Consider the following 19,334-nt stretch of genomic DNA (forward strand, 5'->3'; position numbering starts at 1 on the left):
CTCTAGAATACTTTCATGGTTGGTCAATTCTGTTAGTGTAAAAATGTATGAAATAGGACTGACCTGGACAGAAATTCTGCTGTGTCCGAGTAGTTAATTTTTCCTGTACAGCGCGCTTTTCAAAATGCCCTGCAGTTGCATTCTGATGTAGGCCTGGTTGTCTGGCAGCAAATCCCAATTCTCCAGGTTCAGAAAACTTCAGATAAAACTGTGGCTCCAAATCACTGAAAGAGAGGTTTATAGCACCGTGTCTCCCGCTGCCATAGTCACTGAACATAGATTCATCCTCAGTGTTCTGTGTTGGTAACGGGAGAATCCGATGATGCAGCTGCGGGCTAGGCAGTCTCGAAGATAACGGAGAAGGAATAGGTGACATTTGTTTGTGTGTATTAGATAGCGGATATGAGTTACTAAAAACATTACTCACTGCTACTAACGAGGGTGAATGCAGCCTTTTCTCTTCCAGTTTAAAATTATTGCTTGCCTGAGAAATATCAGGACTTTCACTTACAGGCAGGTTCAAAAATAAATGCTTGCTGCTTCCCCGGGATACCGTGGTTCTTTTCTCATATATTGAGCCTGGCAGGTTTCTGTCTACTCTTGTAATTTGTTGTAGTCTCTTCCATTCTGCAGCTTCATCTAAACTGTCGCTCCGTTTAACTTTCAGAAGAGCTTTATTGACTGCTCCCACAAGGTTGCATGACTCATCGCTAATGTGCACTCTCTCTGCTTTGTACTGCAAACCAGAGCAGTCTTGCTCCTTTTCTTGCAGCACGGTGTTTTTAGAGTTTCCAGCAGCTTCATCTACGGAGTATACATCAGTTCTTGATATGAACTCGTTATGTACTGTTGTGGGAACAGGAGAAATGGTTTCTTTAGCCCTGTGAATATCAGGTAAAGACTCTGCAGGGGAGTTGGCAACTGTTTTAATACAAGCTTCTGAATCCTGTTCTTCTGCAACGACTGTGATTCCTGGCTTCTCCTTGCATACCGGCTCAGTATACTTGCCACTTTTCAAGCTTTCAGCAACTGCAGATTTACTTAACGTCTCAAGTTTGTCCTGAGATGACTTTGCCAAACTGATACTTCGTTGTACCTTCACAACTTCAGGAATGCATTCTCCATTATCCACTAGTTCAACTGCAACCATGTCATTGTTGTCTTTTGAGCTAGAACTTGGTAAGTCAGCATCTAGTTTCACAGCTTGGTTGGTCTCAAGAGAATGCCGCTTTTCTATCCACCTTTCTGGTTGTGTACTATTGTCTACGGGTAAATCATCCTTACCTCTCACTGTTAGCCAACTGGAGGCAGAAAAGGAACTGGGAAAACTCCTGGTAGGAAATCTTGTGGGGAGCATCTTCTTATTTTCCAGTTGCATGTCTTGTGCACTTAGTAAAGAAAGATGTTGTTCATATATTTTTTTTCCCCCTTTCCGGTGTCTGAACTCCTCAAAGCTCTCTTTCCATTTGTATTTCCTCATTTTTTTGTGATTCAAATTGTTTCTTTTTGTGGAATCCAGAAAGAACTCCTGCTGATGTGTAAAACTGGAGTAATCATCACCTTTAAGTTTCGGGACTCCAGAAACATCCTGTCGCTTTCCCTCCTGATGTCCTGTGTTAAGGCCCAGAATATGATGTGATCTCAGAAGACTGGATAACAGTTTTTCCTTTTCAGCAGTTAGTTTGTACAGTTCAATCAGAATGTCTTTTGTGGTAGTTTGCTTGAAAGTAATACCTCCAAAGTTTTCATATGGCTGTTCTCTCAGCTCCATCTCTAACCTCTCCCTTACTTGATAGCAGCTACAAAAACGTTTACTGCTTCTATCCAGAGTTACACAGCCCTTGTAAGTAAATCCTCTGACTTTTCCCCCTGGAAGGTAAAAGCTGACGTAACAAAGCTCCATAATGGGTTTGTGCAATTGAAGGACAGTATGCGTGCCTTCCATTATGCTTGCCAAATTAGTCATTCTTTTAAATTATGTCCTAAGTGTTTCAAAGCTTGCATGACAGCATGTGAGGCAGGGAATGGACGGAAGGCATCTGACTAATCTTCAGCAACAGTATTGTCTCCTGGAAAAAATAGAGAGAAGCCTGTCAAACTTGATTATGGCAAATTTACTGACAAATAACAAGCCTGCAGAAGCACAATCTTCTCTCAATATTTTCTGATGTAAATCTTTTACCTTGAAAAATCCGACCCAAAAAGGATGACATTGCTAACACTCATAGTTGGAGTCATAATCCTTCTCTCATACATCATTCCTCTGTCTCCAGGGTTCTCAGTCAATGTTCCATAAGGTCACAAGATGTTCACTAAAACACCCATTTCAAACAGAATTTACTTTTTAATCCTGGAACCTATTGCCCTTTCTCTGTTAAAAGTTAACTTGCTGTTGAACATTTAGTCAAAAGAACCACTCAAGCATGTGTGTTTCTTTTTTACTCAGTTCAGCACAACGAGCAATGTAACACCATCACAATGTAATTAGCTGTCGCTGCTTTATTCACCAGAAAACATTTAAAAAATAAAAAAGGCTGAACATTTTCTTCTCGTATTTATCTGTGAAACTGCCATGACATCAAGAAAACTTGCAAGAAGAAAAAAAAAGCTTCTGTTTACTTGGTTAGCATATAGGTACTGTACAAATCTATTTTGATTCAACATGCAATACTGTAATTGTACTACTACAGGCAGATTTATTGAGCGTTGTTATTTCTTTTTCTTTGCATCGCATTGTATTTTCTTGCTACAGATTGGTTATATTTACATTCTTTTGACACATCATGATAGAAGTTAGTTTACTCCTTTTGAGCACTAAATTGGCTTTTAATCCAGGAGGAACTCTGCTACCACAACTACAGTGGAGAAGTCTGCAGTCAGTAGGAAATGCATAAAGATCAGGGAAAGACCTAAAGCTCAGCAGCAAATCCAGCAGCACACAAAGCTGGAGAGCACCTGCTCCAAGGTTTATCATTGTTGAAAAATGCACAAATTTCCATTTTCAACTTTCAGTGCATAAATACAGCAGAACTTTCCATCATTTCAAAACAGTCAAACTTACCCTCAGGCAACAATAACTAAAAGGAAGCTGTCATATTACCATGTCACACATTTCAGTTTTACATAATTTTTCAACATACAAGTATTGTATCGGTTTCTATTATGCAGATAGTCAGGTATAAAACGATGCTAATAACTTATCATAAGTAATTAGCAAATTCTAACTGTAAGAAGCAAGCAGCATTTACCCAAAATATCATTTATTGTGGTGATTTTGACCTAAATTTTGTTAAAGCATTGCATCTGTTTATAATATTATTTAAATAGTTTCAAACTTTCTCTTTACTTCAAGCAGTATCCCTCTTTATGCCAGCAGAACTCTTAATGTGCACACATAATCCTTGAAGACAGAAGATAGATCCTAAGGAGAGAGACTAAGGGTAAGAACAATCTTCCATCAGAGACAGACAGGTCAGCTTTTTAATTCTGTTCACCAGCAGTCAACAGTTAAGTGTCATAAATCAGAATCCCATGCAAGTATAGGAAGGGGTAGGAAAGGTGCAAAACCTTTAGTCAGTACTTCTGTTGAAGACTGGCTTGTCGTTTCATAGACCTATAAGTGTTTCTGAGAAAATTATGCCATAGTGTTTCTCCTTGTATTCTTGTTTTAACTTATTGTCTGAGTTTGGAGTTTGAAATATGGACAAGGCTGAGCACGGCCAAAAAGAACAGCCTCACTTCCAGTCTTCCTTGTCTCCAGCTGTGCGTGCCTGCTGCTTTCCTAGAGTAGAACTGAGTGATTGTGCAGCCACAGGGTGTGTCACTGGCATATGCAACCAAGAGTGGTTCTGCATACAGAAATAACAACCATCAAAGAACATTTTTTCATCACAGGAGCAGTCTTGAACCTACTCACTCTTCACCCAGCCCTTTATGGTAGCAGTTTGCCTGTACATCACCTTAGCCGTAGCACCAAATTGCCCCTCAAGTAACCTACTGTGGTGAGCTCCATCAAATATGAGCCAGTTAACTTGTGGACATTTCCATAAATGAATGCTCAGCAGTCCCAGCTAATGCATGCTGAGTCTGTTTTTACTTAGAGGAGAACTTTACTGAGAACCAGAATTTCCAGGGAGTTACTAGGCAGGGAAATGCATGGCACAGTCCATATTTTGGTCTACTGGCAACATACAGCTGTTAAACTAGGAAGAAGAAAGAACAGGTAACTGGGAAAAACCTAGCTAAAGTGAGGATGGATATCTCAAGGACTCCCAATCTATGCTTGGTATTGACTTAAGGAAGACAATGCATCAGATCAAAGTATTTGTCAATGCATTTGATTTAGAAAATAATAAAAGGAAAGGAGCGATAAAAAGAAAGGGAATTGTTTTTTAATACATGAAATGAGACAGTCTGTATTATGTGTATTTCATAGTCTTATCTAGGAAAAAAACTTAGTGTTAAATTAGTCTGAATTATTTTATGTGTTCTCTGTTTCACCTCAACTGGCATGGCATTTTCCCACTGAAATATGATTAAGTGACTACAAGGAAATAGCATCATGGAAACTACAGACCCAAACATTATGATCAAATTTAATATCCTCAAATTACATCTATGATATCATCAGGTGCAACACCGCTCAATTCTGAAGAGTCCTCTTGTTAGCATGCATACGTTATTTTTTTGGACAAAAGAATATATGTGTAAAGGAGAGAACTAGCTAGCCCTTGCCTCTGCCCCACAAATTTGCTAGGCTGTGCCCCTCCCAAAACGCATGCAGCTTCCCTAATCTAATCTGAGCTCTGAATCAAGCTCTGCTGCTGGATTGTTGTGGTTTTGGGGTTTTTTGGTTTGGTTTGGTTTTTGGGTTTTGGTGGGTTTTTTGTGGGTTTTTTGATTGTTTTTTGTTTTTTAAGTTTAACAACAACAAAAAATGTCACAGACTTATGACAAAGTCTAGGGCCAACACATTTTGCTGGTCAAAACGTGCTCTTAGAAAGCCAGGTGTCCATTCCTGCAGTTACTTCTTTCCATCAGGACACATTATTTGCTGCTTACCATGACAGACGGTCTTCTTCCTTTCCCTGATCTTTAAGTAAGCAACAATTGGAACTCCTTACTTTTCCAGCTCTCCCAATATCTGTTATTAGGTGGCAATCTCTTCCCGAGTATGCTATGGCTAACTTTCTGTGCTGTGTTATCTAGCTAATTAACAGATCAAAACAGAAAAAGCATGGTAGAGGAAAGGTCGTAAAAATGTGGGCAGAAGGATCCACATCACAAGCTAGAAGAAATTGAAATGAAACTGCAATAATATTTGTTTAGTGACAAACTCCATCATTTTCTTCTCTTGCTTAAACTCCCATGTTTCTCTGAGGTTCTTTCAAATTATCATTTGACCTACAAATGTTATCATTAGAGAGATAAGAAGTGATGATGTCTTTGTGAAGTCAAAATGTTACAGCTCCTTGCAGCAGCTTAGACATAAATAAAAGAATTCATAACAAAAAGAACTTTTGAACTTAAGTCTACGTTATATTTACTTGTGACAAAAAAAATAATCAAAATTAGGGTATTTATTTTTTAATTATTTGTGTAACAGTTTGGACAATACTGCATACTGTTAGCAATGGTAGTTCAAAATACTGCTCTTCTCAGCTTCACAATTACTGAACTACACTAGCAAAGAGTTATTAAGGAATATGAAACAGACTCTATGCCAGACAGAGAACTACTTCATTAAATTTCAGATCTCATGCAATGGCACAAGGGAAGTATTAAAGCATACTAAGAGTCTTGCCAACAAATTCAGATGAAACATAAAGAAATAACACAGAACATAAGGTTGAAAGTCATTAAGTTAATCCACAATGCAGAGCTTTGTACACCAAAAGCAATTTTTTAAGCATAAATGCAAAATGTAGTAACTATACAAACAAATAGATAAATAAAATGGAAATAACCAGAAAAGCATGTTAAAATGCCTTGGATCTTTTACAATCTTTGACTATGTCATTCTGTTCAAATTAATCCAACGCAGGACCAAGTCCATGAAAGAAAGTAATCTGAAACCCAGCTCCCTGAATACACTATCTCTGTGGTCTGAAGATAAGGAAATCTAAATGTCTTGAAATCTAAAACCATAACTTAACAAAAAGATAGTCTACACATGGCATGTAAAGTTAATTAAAATTGTTTTTAAAAGTTTTTGGATGGACTGAATAATATGAGGATGCCTCATGAGAAACAAATACATTCTCAGAAGCCAAACTGCCCTATACTTGTTTCTGGTACTTTATAGACCACTGTCTCATTTGAAATAGCTGTAAATAAGCATATTACCTTTTTAATGCAGAGAAGACAGAAAAAAGCAATGATGTCACTTTGGGGTTTAGAACTAATGCTCACCATTTATACTTAAATTTTATATTATATTTACTAGTCAGGTTGGAAAACAAGCATAAAATACATATATTAATCATACCACTTGGTCTCAAAAATTGTTTTAAAAAACCCTAGACTGCAAAACTAGAATTATATGTAAAGTACTGACTTCACTAATAGTTTAGTTTCCAAAGTGACAAAAGTATTTTTAAAACAGTGACCTTCTTCACTACAAAATGTCACAATTCCTGATAAATATTTTCAGTTGTACTATTACCAAAAAAGTCCCTTTATTCAGATTTTTGCTCCTATGATTTCAGTCTAGTGACCTCCAATACAATTTATCTAAGTTAAATGCCAGACATAAATGATATTTTTCCCTGTTAGAACCATGTAGCTCTACTTCCAACTAGTTCCACTCATTTCCACTAACATGTTAGTAAACCGTTTGCAAAAGCCACATGGCGGGGCGGGGGAGAAGCTTTATAAGGCTTTCAACTAAGGAACAGGGAATTTAAAACAAATTTCTATTGTAAAAGCAGAAAAATTTAAAAAGGTACCTTAAAGGGTAATAAATATCATAAGGGTATCTTTAGAAACCTGTATTTCCAAAGACTTAGAATGAGACGTATATAATGTCAATGATATCCTTGAAACTGCTGTTTCTTGTTCAGTGCATTTCTTAATATCGGTTGCTTATACAACAGCTTAGCTCTCCGCAGTATTCCTGCAATAAAAATTCTGATATGTCCTTGTGTTAATAGCTTACATTTTACAGTAGATACATGATCCTAAAAAAGGAAAAAAAGGTTTCCAGAACCATGCTCGTTGTAAAAATGTTTCTCTTGATATTTTGTGTCGCAATCCCTATTTAAAATCAACTATCAGCTATAAACTAAAATAAGTAAATAAAAATATATATATATACTCTTTAAAATCCATGTTTTAATGCTGACTCCTTTCTGATATGCTTTTGTATTTGAAAGACGGAATGACAGAAAACAGAAACTCAAAGGAGAAGACAGAAAAATGAAGAGGGAAGGAGATGTTAAAATGGGCATCAAAGTGAGGAAAACACTCTTTCAGTCTTCAAATGCCAGAAGTCAATCAAAGATTTCTGGAGATGGTGATATTGCTTGAAACTTCTCAAATACAAAACTTTGAGCAGTCAAATCACTACCCCTGTTTTCTAAGCCTAGTGACAAACCAATATTCCATCTAAACAATGTAAGATGCTCCTGTAAGTGCTCCTCTAGCATGCCCGTCTTTCTGCAAATTGAAAAAAAATTCCAGATACCCAAAACTAACTCAAAAGAATATATCTGTTACCATATCAATCTTTGGCCCTACTTCCAGCAAAATATTGTGCCAAATAATCCTCCATCTTTCTTTCAACAGTCACAGAAATGAGCCAATATAGCTTTAAGAGAGTACCACTTCTGCAGCAACAGGTGTTAGTTTAGGCAGGACCAGCATGAAGAACTTCTTTCTGCTAGATCAGCCTTGACTGTAGGCAGGAAGGACAGATTTTAATGTTCTGTAAGAAACTTTCCTGTTGCTTACAATTAAAAGGTATGCAAATATAAGACTTCATTTCAGATCTGTAGGAAATTATAGTAGGCAGAATCTTTTGATTTGTCTGAGGCCACAGCTTTGGTAAATCACTTGGTGGCAGCAGAAATGGTCTACACAACAGGAATCAAAGAAATGGACATAGGGTAATGATCTGACAAAAGAACCTTTTCTATATTACAAACACCATAACATGGATGAGAATAGATGAAACACATATGAAAAGGAAATATAATCTCCAGATAACATGCACTTTTAGATTTTCTATTAAATTTTGTCACTTAATCCATCTCAGAGTTCACAGAATATTTTACCTGTCCTACAGTTAAACTAAGTATCTCATTGAAATCCCCTACAGTAACACACAAATAAGAGCCCAACTCTTTGCCCATGACCTCTACACCATGAAAATGTATTGGAGTTTTCCCAATTTTGTTAATACAATGATTTTTATGACTCTCTTCACATTCTACAACCAACAACTCATCGCTGTTTATTAACAAAAGAAGAAAATATACAAAAGATTATGGAGAACCATTATCTTGAAATGTGTGATAATTATAGGCTTTATATTATCTACATTTTATCTAAAATTTATCTATATTTTATCTAAAATATTTGTCAGTCTGACCTCGGTAGTAGGGAAAGTCATGGAGCAGATCATCTTGAGTGCCATTACAAGTCATATAATGGACAAGCAGGGGATCAGGCCTAGTCAGCATGGCTGTATGAAAGGCAGATCCTGCCTGATGAACCTGATCTCCTTCTATGACAAGATGACCCAATTATTGGATGAGGGAAAGGCTGTGGACATTGTCTACCTAGACTTTCGAAAAGCATTTCACACTGTCCCCCATAGAATTCTTATGGGAAAACTGGCGGCTCATGGCCTGGATGAGCATATGATCAAGCACTGGCTGGATGGACGGTCCCATAGAGTGGTGGTCAATGGAGTTAAATCCAGCTGGCGGCTAGTCACAAGTGGTGTCCCTCAGGGCTCGGTGTTGGGACCATTTGTGTTCAACATCTTTATTGATGACCTTGATAAGGCCATAGAGTGTATCATCAGCAAGTTTGCAGATGACACGAAACTAAGCGGGAGTGTTGATCTACAGGAGGATAGGGAGGCTCTACAGAGAGACTTGGATAGATTGGACCAATGGGCCAACGCTAATGGTATGAGCTTCAACAAGGCGAAGCGCCGGGTCCTGCACTTGGGCCACAACAACCCCATGCATCGCTACAGGCTTGGGGAAGTGTGGCTGGAGAGCTGCCTGGCAGAAAAGAACCTGGGGGTTCTAACTGACACGCAGCTGAACATGATCCAGCAGTGTGCCCAGGTGGCCAAGAGGGCCAATGGCATCCTGGCTTGTATTAGAAATAGTGTGACCAACAGAAGGAGGGAGGTGATTGTCCCCCTGTACTCAGCACTGGTGAGGCCACACCTTGAGTATTGTGTCCAGTTCTGGGCACCTCAATACGAGAGAGATATTGAGGTGCTGGAGCGAGTGCAGAGGAGGGCAACGAAGCTGGTTGAAGGGCCTGGAGAATAAATCTTATGAGGAGCGATTGAAGGAGCTGGGACTGTTTAGTTTGAGGAAGAGGAGGCTGAGGGGAGACCTCATCACTCTCTACAACTACTTGAAAGGACATTGTAGAGAGGTTGGTGCTGGTCTCTTCTCACAGGTAATTAGTGATAGAACAAGAGGGAATGGCTTCAAGCTGCAGCAGGGTAGGTTTAGGCTGGACATTAGGAAAAAGTTCTTCACAGAAAGAGTGGTCAGACACTGGAATAGGCTGCCCAGGGAGGTGGTGGAGTCACCATCCCTGAATGTGTTTAAGACTCGTTTAGATGTGGTGTTAAGGGATATGGCGTAAGGGAGAACTTTGTAGAGTGGAGTGGATGGTTGGACTCAATGATCCCAAGGGTCTTTTCCAACCTAAATGATTCTATGATTCTAAAAGGTGATGTACATTTTAACAATGATGCTGGAATGAAGATCACAGAACAGAAATCTCTCTTAAACCACTGTTCTCTGCTGATGGTTACAGTGGAAAAAGAACATTACAATTTCACAGAAATATTGACATTCAAAGACTTGAACTAAATTTTACTTGTTAATGCGTTATTACAGAAGAGAGCACAGGAATACGGAAAAAGAACAAAAAGAGAAGCATGGGCCATATCTAGAAACCCAGTATGAAAAAATTATACAGATGGAAAATAAATAAAGAGTGAATAAATAAAAATCCTGGATGACTCTCCTGTCTTTTACAGTAAAAAGGGGAAAGAAAGGAGCATGCAATACTTAAAATTTCTATTTTTTAAAAATACAGATAAGAGTTTTATTATTATACTGCAGATTGAGCAAGAAGTCTAATGTCTCATTTCTTTCACAAATAACTTCAAAAAGGAAAATAATTTCCTGTCAGGTCTAGTTTTGAACTTCAAGTACAAAGAAGGAAATAACTGCATGGAGCTACTAATGATTCAAGGAAGACAAATAATTCTGCTTTTAAAGAGCTTAGTTAGGGTATGAGTTGATTTTTGGAGAAGAAAATAGTATTATGACTAAGCAGACTGAAAAGAAAGTGCACTGGGAACACAGGCAGATGCTAATGGAAACTCTGATAGCAAGTAATATGCTTATTTCTTCTATCTGCAGTAACTTCTGAATATAACCTGCTGTAACTTGGAAATACACAAAAAAAAATTGGACAAGGGGATTTTTTTTCTGTTATTTTATCTGTGCTAATACACCTTTTGCGATTTTAGTTACAGAAAGAAACAAGCTTTCTTCCCCCCAAGAGAGACTGACATGAAAGTTGTCATCCTTCTGTAGCCCACTTCAATTTAGCAAAGCCAATATGTTGCTTTTTCTGACACAACTGCGTCAGCAAGTTAAAAAAAGAAAAAAGATGACACACAACATGTTCTCATTACTACTGAAACTATACTGGCAGAGTTCAACCACACCACAGGATGTATGTGTCCAAAATCTGTTTGGGAAAGGTGACTAATCTGCAACAAGTTACCAAATAAGATTTCCATCACAAACTCTCGCACTTGACTGTTTAAGAGGTTGCTAATAAAAAATTCTGCAATGATATTATAACTATGAAAAGTCTTTAATGTAATAAGTAGTAAGCCAGCAGACATTAAAGGAGAGAAAGAGCAAAGGCGATCTCTACACATATCCCAAAGAAATCCCTCTTAACAGAGTAACAGCCTGTTTGAAACAGAGTATTTCAAGAAGTACAGCATTTAAACAAACAAACAAAATCCCTCTGCACTTCTGTCAGGTTTTTACATTCTCCATCTTGCTCTTGGGCACTTAGCAGGGAAAGAACCAAAAGAACAGATGAGTCAATCATCTTGCTTCCAGATTTTTTTTTTTTTGACTGGAACTGAGTTTTCTGACTGCTGAAGAGGCAAACTGCAAGGAAAGTACCAATAAAAACACTGCATTCCAGATAAAGATACTTTCAGCATATAGGATTTGAAAAAAAATGTCATTCCCAAAATTCATAGTCTTATAAATAAGGGTGTTTTTTCTAAGCAATGGCAACAGCAACTCTTACAGAATTTAAAGACATGCACAAATACAGACTGGGCAGAAAATGGATTGAGAGCAGCCCTGCCAAGAAGGACTTGGGGATGTTGGTGGATAAGAATCTCAACATGAGCCAGCAGTGCGTGCCTGCAGCCCAGAAAGCCAACCACATCCTGGGCTGCATCAAAAGAAGCGTGGCCAGCAGGTCGAGGGAGGTGATTCAGACACCACCTGCAGTATAGCATCCAGCTCTGGAGCCCCCAACATAAAAAGGACATGGACCTGTTGGAGCAAGTCCAGAGGAGAGCTACAAAGATGATCAGAGGGCTGGAGCACCTCTCCTATGAAGACAGGCTGAGAGAGTTGGGGTTGTCCAACCTGGAGAAGAGAAGACTCCGGGGAGACCTTTTAGCAGCTTTCCAGCATCTGAAGGGCACCTATAAGAAAGCTGGAGAGGGACTTTTTTCAAGGGCATGTAGTGACAGGATGAGGGGTAATTGCTTCAAACTGGAAGAGGGGAGATTTAGGTTAGATATTAGGGAAGAAATTTTTCACTGTGCGAGTGGTGAGACACTGGAACAGGTTGCTCAGGGAAGCTGTAGATGCCCCATCCCTGGAAGCGTTCAAGGCCAGGCTGGATGGGGCTTTGAGCAACCTGGTCAAGGGGGAGGCGTCCCTGCCCATCGCAGCGGGGTTGGACTAGATGATCTTTAAGGTCCCTTCCAATCTAAACCATTCTATGATTCTAAAGACATTAAACGGGTTTAATAGATTATAATATGATCAAAACTATATTTGTCATCTCTCACCCCACTCCTCCAGTTTTACTTGCAAAAACAACTGCCTTAGTTTTTTTATTCAGATTTTACTAAGGAAAAACATTTCAGGAGGCAACATTTGGCATGGAGAATTGCAGCTGAAATAACTGAAGTGTCATGAAGTTATAACTGAAAAGAGAGTCTTATAATGAAAAATATCTGAACAACTTCAATATAGATGGTAGTAATCAGTCTTGATGATTTTTTAAATTAAATATCAGAAAAACAAGTTTGTTTCACATGGCAAATGAAACAGGAAGAAGCTCCATTTTGCATGATATATGAAACACCAGCCAGACTTTGTTCCAAGACTTTGTTTTCAATACTGACCCTCAGATCTTCTCTTCTAAAGGAAATTCTTGGAGCTAGCAGGTATTACAGTACTTCAGAGAATGAAGCTGTCCTCCTGGCCTACGTCTGCCAGTCCAACCCAGCAACAACAGTTAATTTCTGCCTTCTTCAACAAAGACCAAAGACATCTTCACCATACTCCAGATGATGTTTTCTCCACTTCTTACCGCATAAGGAAAATGAAAATCCATTGAGTTTATCTATCCAAAAATCTGAAGGGCTAAGGTAGCAGGTACACTATTATCACAGCAACTTGACTTATGCTCTTACCATATTTAGTGGATACATGCACAAACTCTGATGATTCAAAGGGATTCAAAAGACACTTATAAAGAAGCAAAAAACCAAATAAAAACCAAATAATACCCCAAACTCTCCTTGCTGGTAAGAAAAGACTGTTTTGACAAATCTGGAAATTGAAATGAATGTTAGAATTACTTCATCTATCTTAAAATAAAGACAGGGTTTATTCCTCAACAACAGCATTAGATGGTATTCTGTGTTTTATGAATTCTGCATTAATGTAATATATATACCTTATTCCAGAAAATAACCCTTCCCTACAACTTTCTGTACCTAAGATGAATACTTACAATAAACTCTTATAATTTAAAATTGAAAACAATTCCTGAATATGTGCACAGGGGCATGTGGCTAGTATTCATCTGAACTCATATAATGATGTAAAAATTAATTACAGGCAAGAAGAAAGATCTTTTCCCTGAGGACACAGAGGTCTTAATGAAAAGCAGTACTAGTTAATAGTCAGCTGATTTTCAAGTAATAAACAACAAAAAAAGTCATGCTAGACCAAAACAGCTTGTACAGACCTCTATTCACATGTCTAAACCGTAATCTTTATCTATTTCAACAGAAACATACTATATTTTCAGGAAAAGTAAAACAAATAAATTTGCATTGATATTGAACAAAATAATACAAACTTTCAAGATCATATTTGTACATTTTAGTCTTGGGTCATAAACTGCACACATGACTTTTTTCCCAGTTTTAACCTAGATAAATAATCCCCCATAAAACAAAAATAATTTTATTTAATACTTCATCAATGGATAAGTTTAACTGGATACACAGTGACTTGTTCCCACTTCTGGCAGCAAGTACAGGATAAAAACAGCATGAATGAAATAAATATTTTTTTAAAATAAAAGAATCATCTTCCTGTTAATCTTTGTCCAAAAGCTTTAATTTTGCTTGTCTGGACAGCAAACTCTTCAGGCAAGAGCTGCATCTTGTTCTGTTGTGCATTGTTTAGCATGTTTAGTTCCTCTAAACCAAGACATGAGATTTTTATTTATTTGATTATTGCATGTCCGTGCTTGTTAGTGTCATGATGATATTTAAATGAAGCATTTAGTACACAGCCTTTCAGATCAAAGGTTTTTCACCAAACATCACTTTCAGAGACACATCTGGCATACCCATACATTCTGAACTTTAAACCCAATACACAATTTCAGGAAAGCAAAGGAGAAGAAAACTAAAAGGCTATGTTATAGCAAATCTTTGAGCTATTTTATGAGCAAGGAAAGTAATTCCATCTGCAAAAAGTCTGGACCAACAGCAAAAGGAGGTGTAAGTGCTAAGGAAGCTTCAATAATGAAGACAAAAGAGAAATGGAATTTAAAAGAATAAGAACAGCAATTAAAAAAACCTCTCATAACAACATTTTATACCTTTAGAAGAATCCCTTCCATAAAATCCGGCAAGCTTTGAATATATCTTTCTGCAACGAAAGGTCAAATATGCTGTCCCACATTAAGTTCTTAGGAATCAAGAACAATTTTCTGAATTAATGTATTTGACAAGTTAACAAACCTTTTTATATTCTAAAATATTTTGTAAAATTATGCAAACTTTGAGAATAAGCTCAGAAAGCTTTTTAACTTTTCCCCCTTCCCAAACTTTAGTGATCTTGGAATTACTTTAGCCTTAAGGAATTTTGGGTTGCTTCAAAAACTACATTTATCAGTCAAGTTTTTAAAACCTTGGCTGTATTGGATGAAATGGGAGGTAATAAGTTCTGACAATCATATTAACACTTCAAAGAAGGAAGTGTTAAAGCAGAGAACTATGGTTGCATTTGTTTTCTTCAGTGGAACTTTTTGCAAGCAGCATTTCATACATAGCCAAATGGTTTTGGCGTATGACTACAATTAACAAAAAATTATAAACCCAATTGCTATCCATCTGAGAGGAGAGATTATAGGTTTTCTAAAGGCCTGTTAAACAAATAAGTATATTAAGTATTGGGTTTTATATAGACAACATTTAGTCTGTTTTATCTGTCCTAAGTGCAAATCAATTAACATGAAAAAAAGTCTTGAAAAGGGTTAATTGTTTATATGTCATTGTGATTTTCTTGGTCTGTGCCCTATCATGGAAGACCGTACATGGAATTTTTGTTAAATTCAACAAGTCTGTCAACAGGAAAATGCAATTCTACCAATAATTATGTTTAAAAATATGTATAAAACTCAAATTTTTTTAAAGATTAAACAGGTTACATAGATCTCCCAAGGGGGTTCTAACTTTAGCAACCAGACAACCATCATAGGAAAAAAAGCAAGAAAATTAAAACATGCAGACACAGTATTTCAGTATAATAAGCTTACAATACAGCAGGATAAAAAGAATGGCTTTGAGAAAAACGTCAACTTAAATCTTGACAAAATAAATACCGATTTTCCTTCAAGATTGCAGTAATACCATTTAAAATTATTTATAAGATTTAATTACTCTATAAATGGAGGACAGAAGCAATTAAATATTAAGAATTCACAGGTCTTATGTAATTTTCTGAGGGCCCAACTCAAGAAAATATGTATGTCTTGTGGAGATACTAAGCCCTCCATTATCACCACATAGAACTGGGTTTACAATCCAGCTGAAATGTCTAAACTAGTGATTAGAGGTTCAACCTTCCATGGAAAGAGAAGAACTGGCAGTATCTGCATGACAAGGAGACAGTTACTTGGATAAGAACTCATGCAGCACATTTGGTGCACTTTCTTTCCCTGTTCTTGGGCAGAAGTGCTGAGACTTGCTATACATACTATATCTCTACTCTGGCAACACTTATAGGGAAGCAAAATCACAAACATTAATCTGGAAAGATGTTATGAAATTGCATAAGTATTCAAATGATCATGGCAAAAAGGAAAAAAACCACCTCCCTCAGATTCCTCGTTGCAGGCAGCTCTAGGCTCTACAGGCTCCATTGTCACAGAGGAAGGTTGAACTAAATAGATCATGAAGCATACAATCAGATAAAAAAATCAACAAAAATCACAAGAACTGACTTGTTGTGCTTGGTCATTAACATGTTTATGCAGCCTTTTCTCCTACCATCTCCAAGTATGTGCAAATAAACATGGATGCTCACAACTAGCAATGATAGCAGTGAGATAACGATAATTAATAATAAAAAAAGAGGTTGGGCATAAAGGAATAACATATTAACACATAAAACATGATGAAATGGTAGAAACAATTTATACTCAGTTAAGGTTCAGATTCCATTGAGCTATATCTATTTGACCACTCCATGATGGACAGTTTCCTGCCTTTTTGGTGCTCTTCATGATACCTGAAAGCTAATGGAATATACGTCCAGATTATATATTTTAAAAGTCATATGAGATCAAAGCTAGAAGAAGAATTATTTCTTGCCAAAATAGCTAAAGCAAAATTAAAAGCTGACAAAAGTTCTCGCCAGGACGACTGGGTGGAGAAAGGGATGCAAACTAATTTTTTAAAACAGCAACACAGAGGCACATGGAAATTTTTTCTCATTCAGTTCTTAAATACTATAGTAAAGAGCAGAAAGCCATCCCGCTGTAGACCCTTAACAAAGACATCTATGATTGTTCTTGCTTTCCTTTTCCCTACTCTTGACCGCTGTCTGGAGAGTATCATGTGGGGACATTTACAAAGACTGCTTTTGACTGTTGGTTCCACTTCCAAAAATTTTATGCGTGCAAGTTAAAGCAGGATCAAAGCTTCAGAAAGGATCACCTTGTTAAATTATATTGTAAAGGCTCAAGATTACATGCTTCTTTACATAGACAAATCATCAAGAGTTGTTCTTAAAGTGGAAAAAATGGGGTTTTTTTCTTCCAGGGAAAAAGTGAGATATTAGTCTTTTCCTAGTTAAAAAAAAAATAAACAAAACAGAAATAACTCCCCTCTCCCTCCAAAAAAGACCCCAGTAGTTCTTTATATCCCAGACAGAACTGGCTCTTCACCATATTTTTATGTCCTGACAAATGTCAGTATAAAGGTGACATTCATTACCTTGGCATTTATTTTGAAAAGCATGCATTTCTGAATTTTCTATTTGGTATTTGTAGCTTCCACAAAAGGAAAAGGTCTCTGGTTTCTAGTCGCTAAGCTTTCTCAGAGTGAGATTTTCTCCACTTTGTCATCATCTTCTAGTAACACATTATTTTCTTCTTTGAAAAGTATTAACAGTTTATTTTAAATTAAGTGCACAAGATCAATGGATGGATCTGTACACTCTACAGATACAAAAAACTGAAAACAGAAATTGAAAGGAAAATTTCAAATTTTCTGGAAATACCTGTCTATGTAAGAAAACCCCTACAGAGATAATAAATTTTTACCCATTCCTCTACTTCACTCTTATCCTAACAAGTTGCAAAATATTAGGGAAACTTTCATCTGTCGTTCACTACTTACTACATGATTAAGTCACCTACGTTCATGTCACTGTATCCCTTACACATACATCTATAAAAAAACCACAAGGGAACATGCATGTTCATGGCACTTGACTTTTAATGAGATAGGTTGCACTCAAGTCAAAACTAATTTCCATTGTTAAAAAGATACTTCACAAGATGGTTTGATTTCGTACCAAACTGCAACCCTCTATCCCTAGACATTCTGTCTACAGTCCTTCAAATTAAGTTAATGATGTTATGGGTTGACAGTTTCTTTTTTAAGTAATACAAAAAGCATTTCTTCTCTCTCTCTTCCACTCTCCATTTAATCCAAAGTGGCTGAACTGCTTCTGCTGAAACTTACCAAAACAAGACAATTCACCTGCAAGCACAGGCCAAGCTACCTGAAAGGTGAAAGTTTCAGAACATTATGTGTAAGTGATTTACCTGAACTTCATAGTGATACTACTGATATACTTGTAGAAATATCTTTAAATGTGTACATATTGTTTAATGATAACACTTGCACAAGACATTTCTGCAAGTAAAACGATCATTAAACCATCATGAACAATTCAAAGAATGGATGGAAATAAATAACTACAATTAGGAACGTAATCAAAACTTGTCTATAATTTCTCAGCAATTTTTAAATATCGATTAATTTTCTGTGAAGCTCAAAGAAAGTAAGGACCCATTATGATTCCAGCTACACTCTTGCGAAAACAAATATCACAAGACAAGACAGTGGGACAGCTGGAAGGACTAAGTATATACAGTTCCCAGACCAACTCTCTGTCAGTTAAATCATAATGTGATTTAATACTGCAGCTGAAGAAAGGACATTGTGCAAGACGGCAAAAGAAGAGTTTCTCCAGAATGTCAGTATATATCTTTTTCCTATGTGTAAAAGATATTTGCAAATGTCATTATATAAATGCATTCTAACTCAGGGTAACAGTTCAGTGCCTCAGCTGCAATGGTGAGTCCCATAAGCTTTAAAATATAGAGTAACAGATTGTCTGAACGCTGTAAATATTAATCACGTGTCTTCCACTCATCTGCCCTCCTGAGTGCATGAAGATATTTGCATCCATCAAATGCTACAGAATTATAACAATCTGCATCCCCCACTTCACTATACCTATCCCATATATTAGACTAGAAGAAAAAGAGCATACAGTTTTAAGAGTCATTTTGGGGCAGGGGGAAGTAATCCAGTAACAATTTACATTAATAGCGCCGACAGGAAAGGGGGAGGGAGGAAAGCTACGGACTTTCTTAGGACTGCAAGAGAAACTAAGACATCCCAGCTTTTGCGATCCCGCAGAAGCTATTTATAAACAAACAGCAAGCGAGCAGGCGAGATACTAATGAGGACTAAACAGATCCCTTCTCCGCAGTCTTGAGTTAGTGGTTTTATTTTTTAATCCATTCGATTGCGACAGAAGCCACTGCAGGGAACCGAGCAGATGGGCAGCGCGGCAGACAAGCAAAGGAAAGGCTATTACCTTGCGGGAAGCGGAGCCCGGGCTTCAGATGCTCCTACCGCTGTTTCAGGTGCAGGGGAGGACACAGGATGCTGAGCGGCTGCACGGCTGCAGCTGCCCGGTGCTATTCCCGGCCGCCTCCGCCTCCTCCCCCGAGTGACGGCCGAGCCCGCCCCCAGCCGCCGCCGCTCGGCTTATGCCCGGCGCGGGAGCCCCTCACCGTGCGCCCGCCTCGCCGGTCCCTGCCGGCGGGGGAGGCGACACGAAAGGACTGACGGGGCAAGTGACCAATCCTCGGGCTGCGCAGCTGCCCCGCGGCGGCGGAGCGCGGCCGCCCGGCACGGCACGGGGGCGGCGGAGCCCCCGGCAGCCGCGGCGCCGCCGAGGTTACGTGCGGGCGGGGTGATGTCCTTCTGCTGCCGGCCTCTCCGGAAGGGTGTCGGTGGGCTGGAGGCA

At 38.0% G+C, this 19,334-nt stretch overlaps 1 protein-coding gene across 3 annotated transcripts in view; it reads right to left on the bottom strand.

The window, feature by feature from the left end:
- FMN1 (formin 1) overlaps positions 1-18,940 on the bottom strand; it is a 208,423-nt gene extending 189,483 nt beyond the window's left edge. For all 3 annotated transcript variants that reach the window (XM_063332259.1, XM_063332260.1, XM_063332258.1), the window contains exons 1-2: positions 18,900-18,940; positions 64-2,069 (exon numbers count right to left, since the gene is read on the bottom strand). In XM_063332259.1, the coding sequence (XP_063188329.1) occupies positions 64-1,966 (1,903 nt within the window). In that variant the 5' untranslated portion in view covers positions 1,967-2,069; positions 18,900-18,940. The remainder of the gene's footprint in view (positions 1-63; positions 2,070-18,899) is intronic.
- Between the last annotated feature and the right edge of the window lie 394 nt (positions 18,941-19,334).

This window comes from Chroicocephalus ridibundus, chromosome 4 (assembly GCF_963924245.1).
Source record: "Chroicocephalus ridibundus chromosome 4, bChrRid1.1, whole genome shotgun sequence".
NCBI classification, from domain to species: Eukaryota; Metazoa; Chordata; class Aves; order Charadriiformes; family Laridae; genus Chroicocephalus; species Chroicocephalus ridibundus.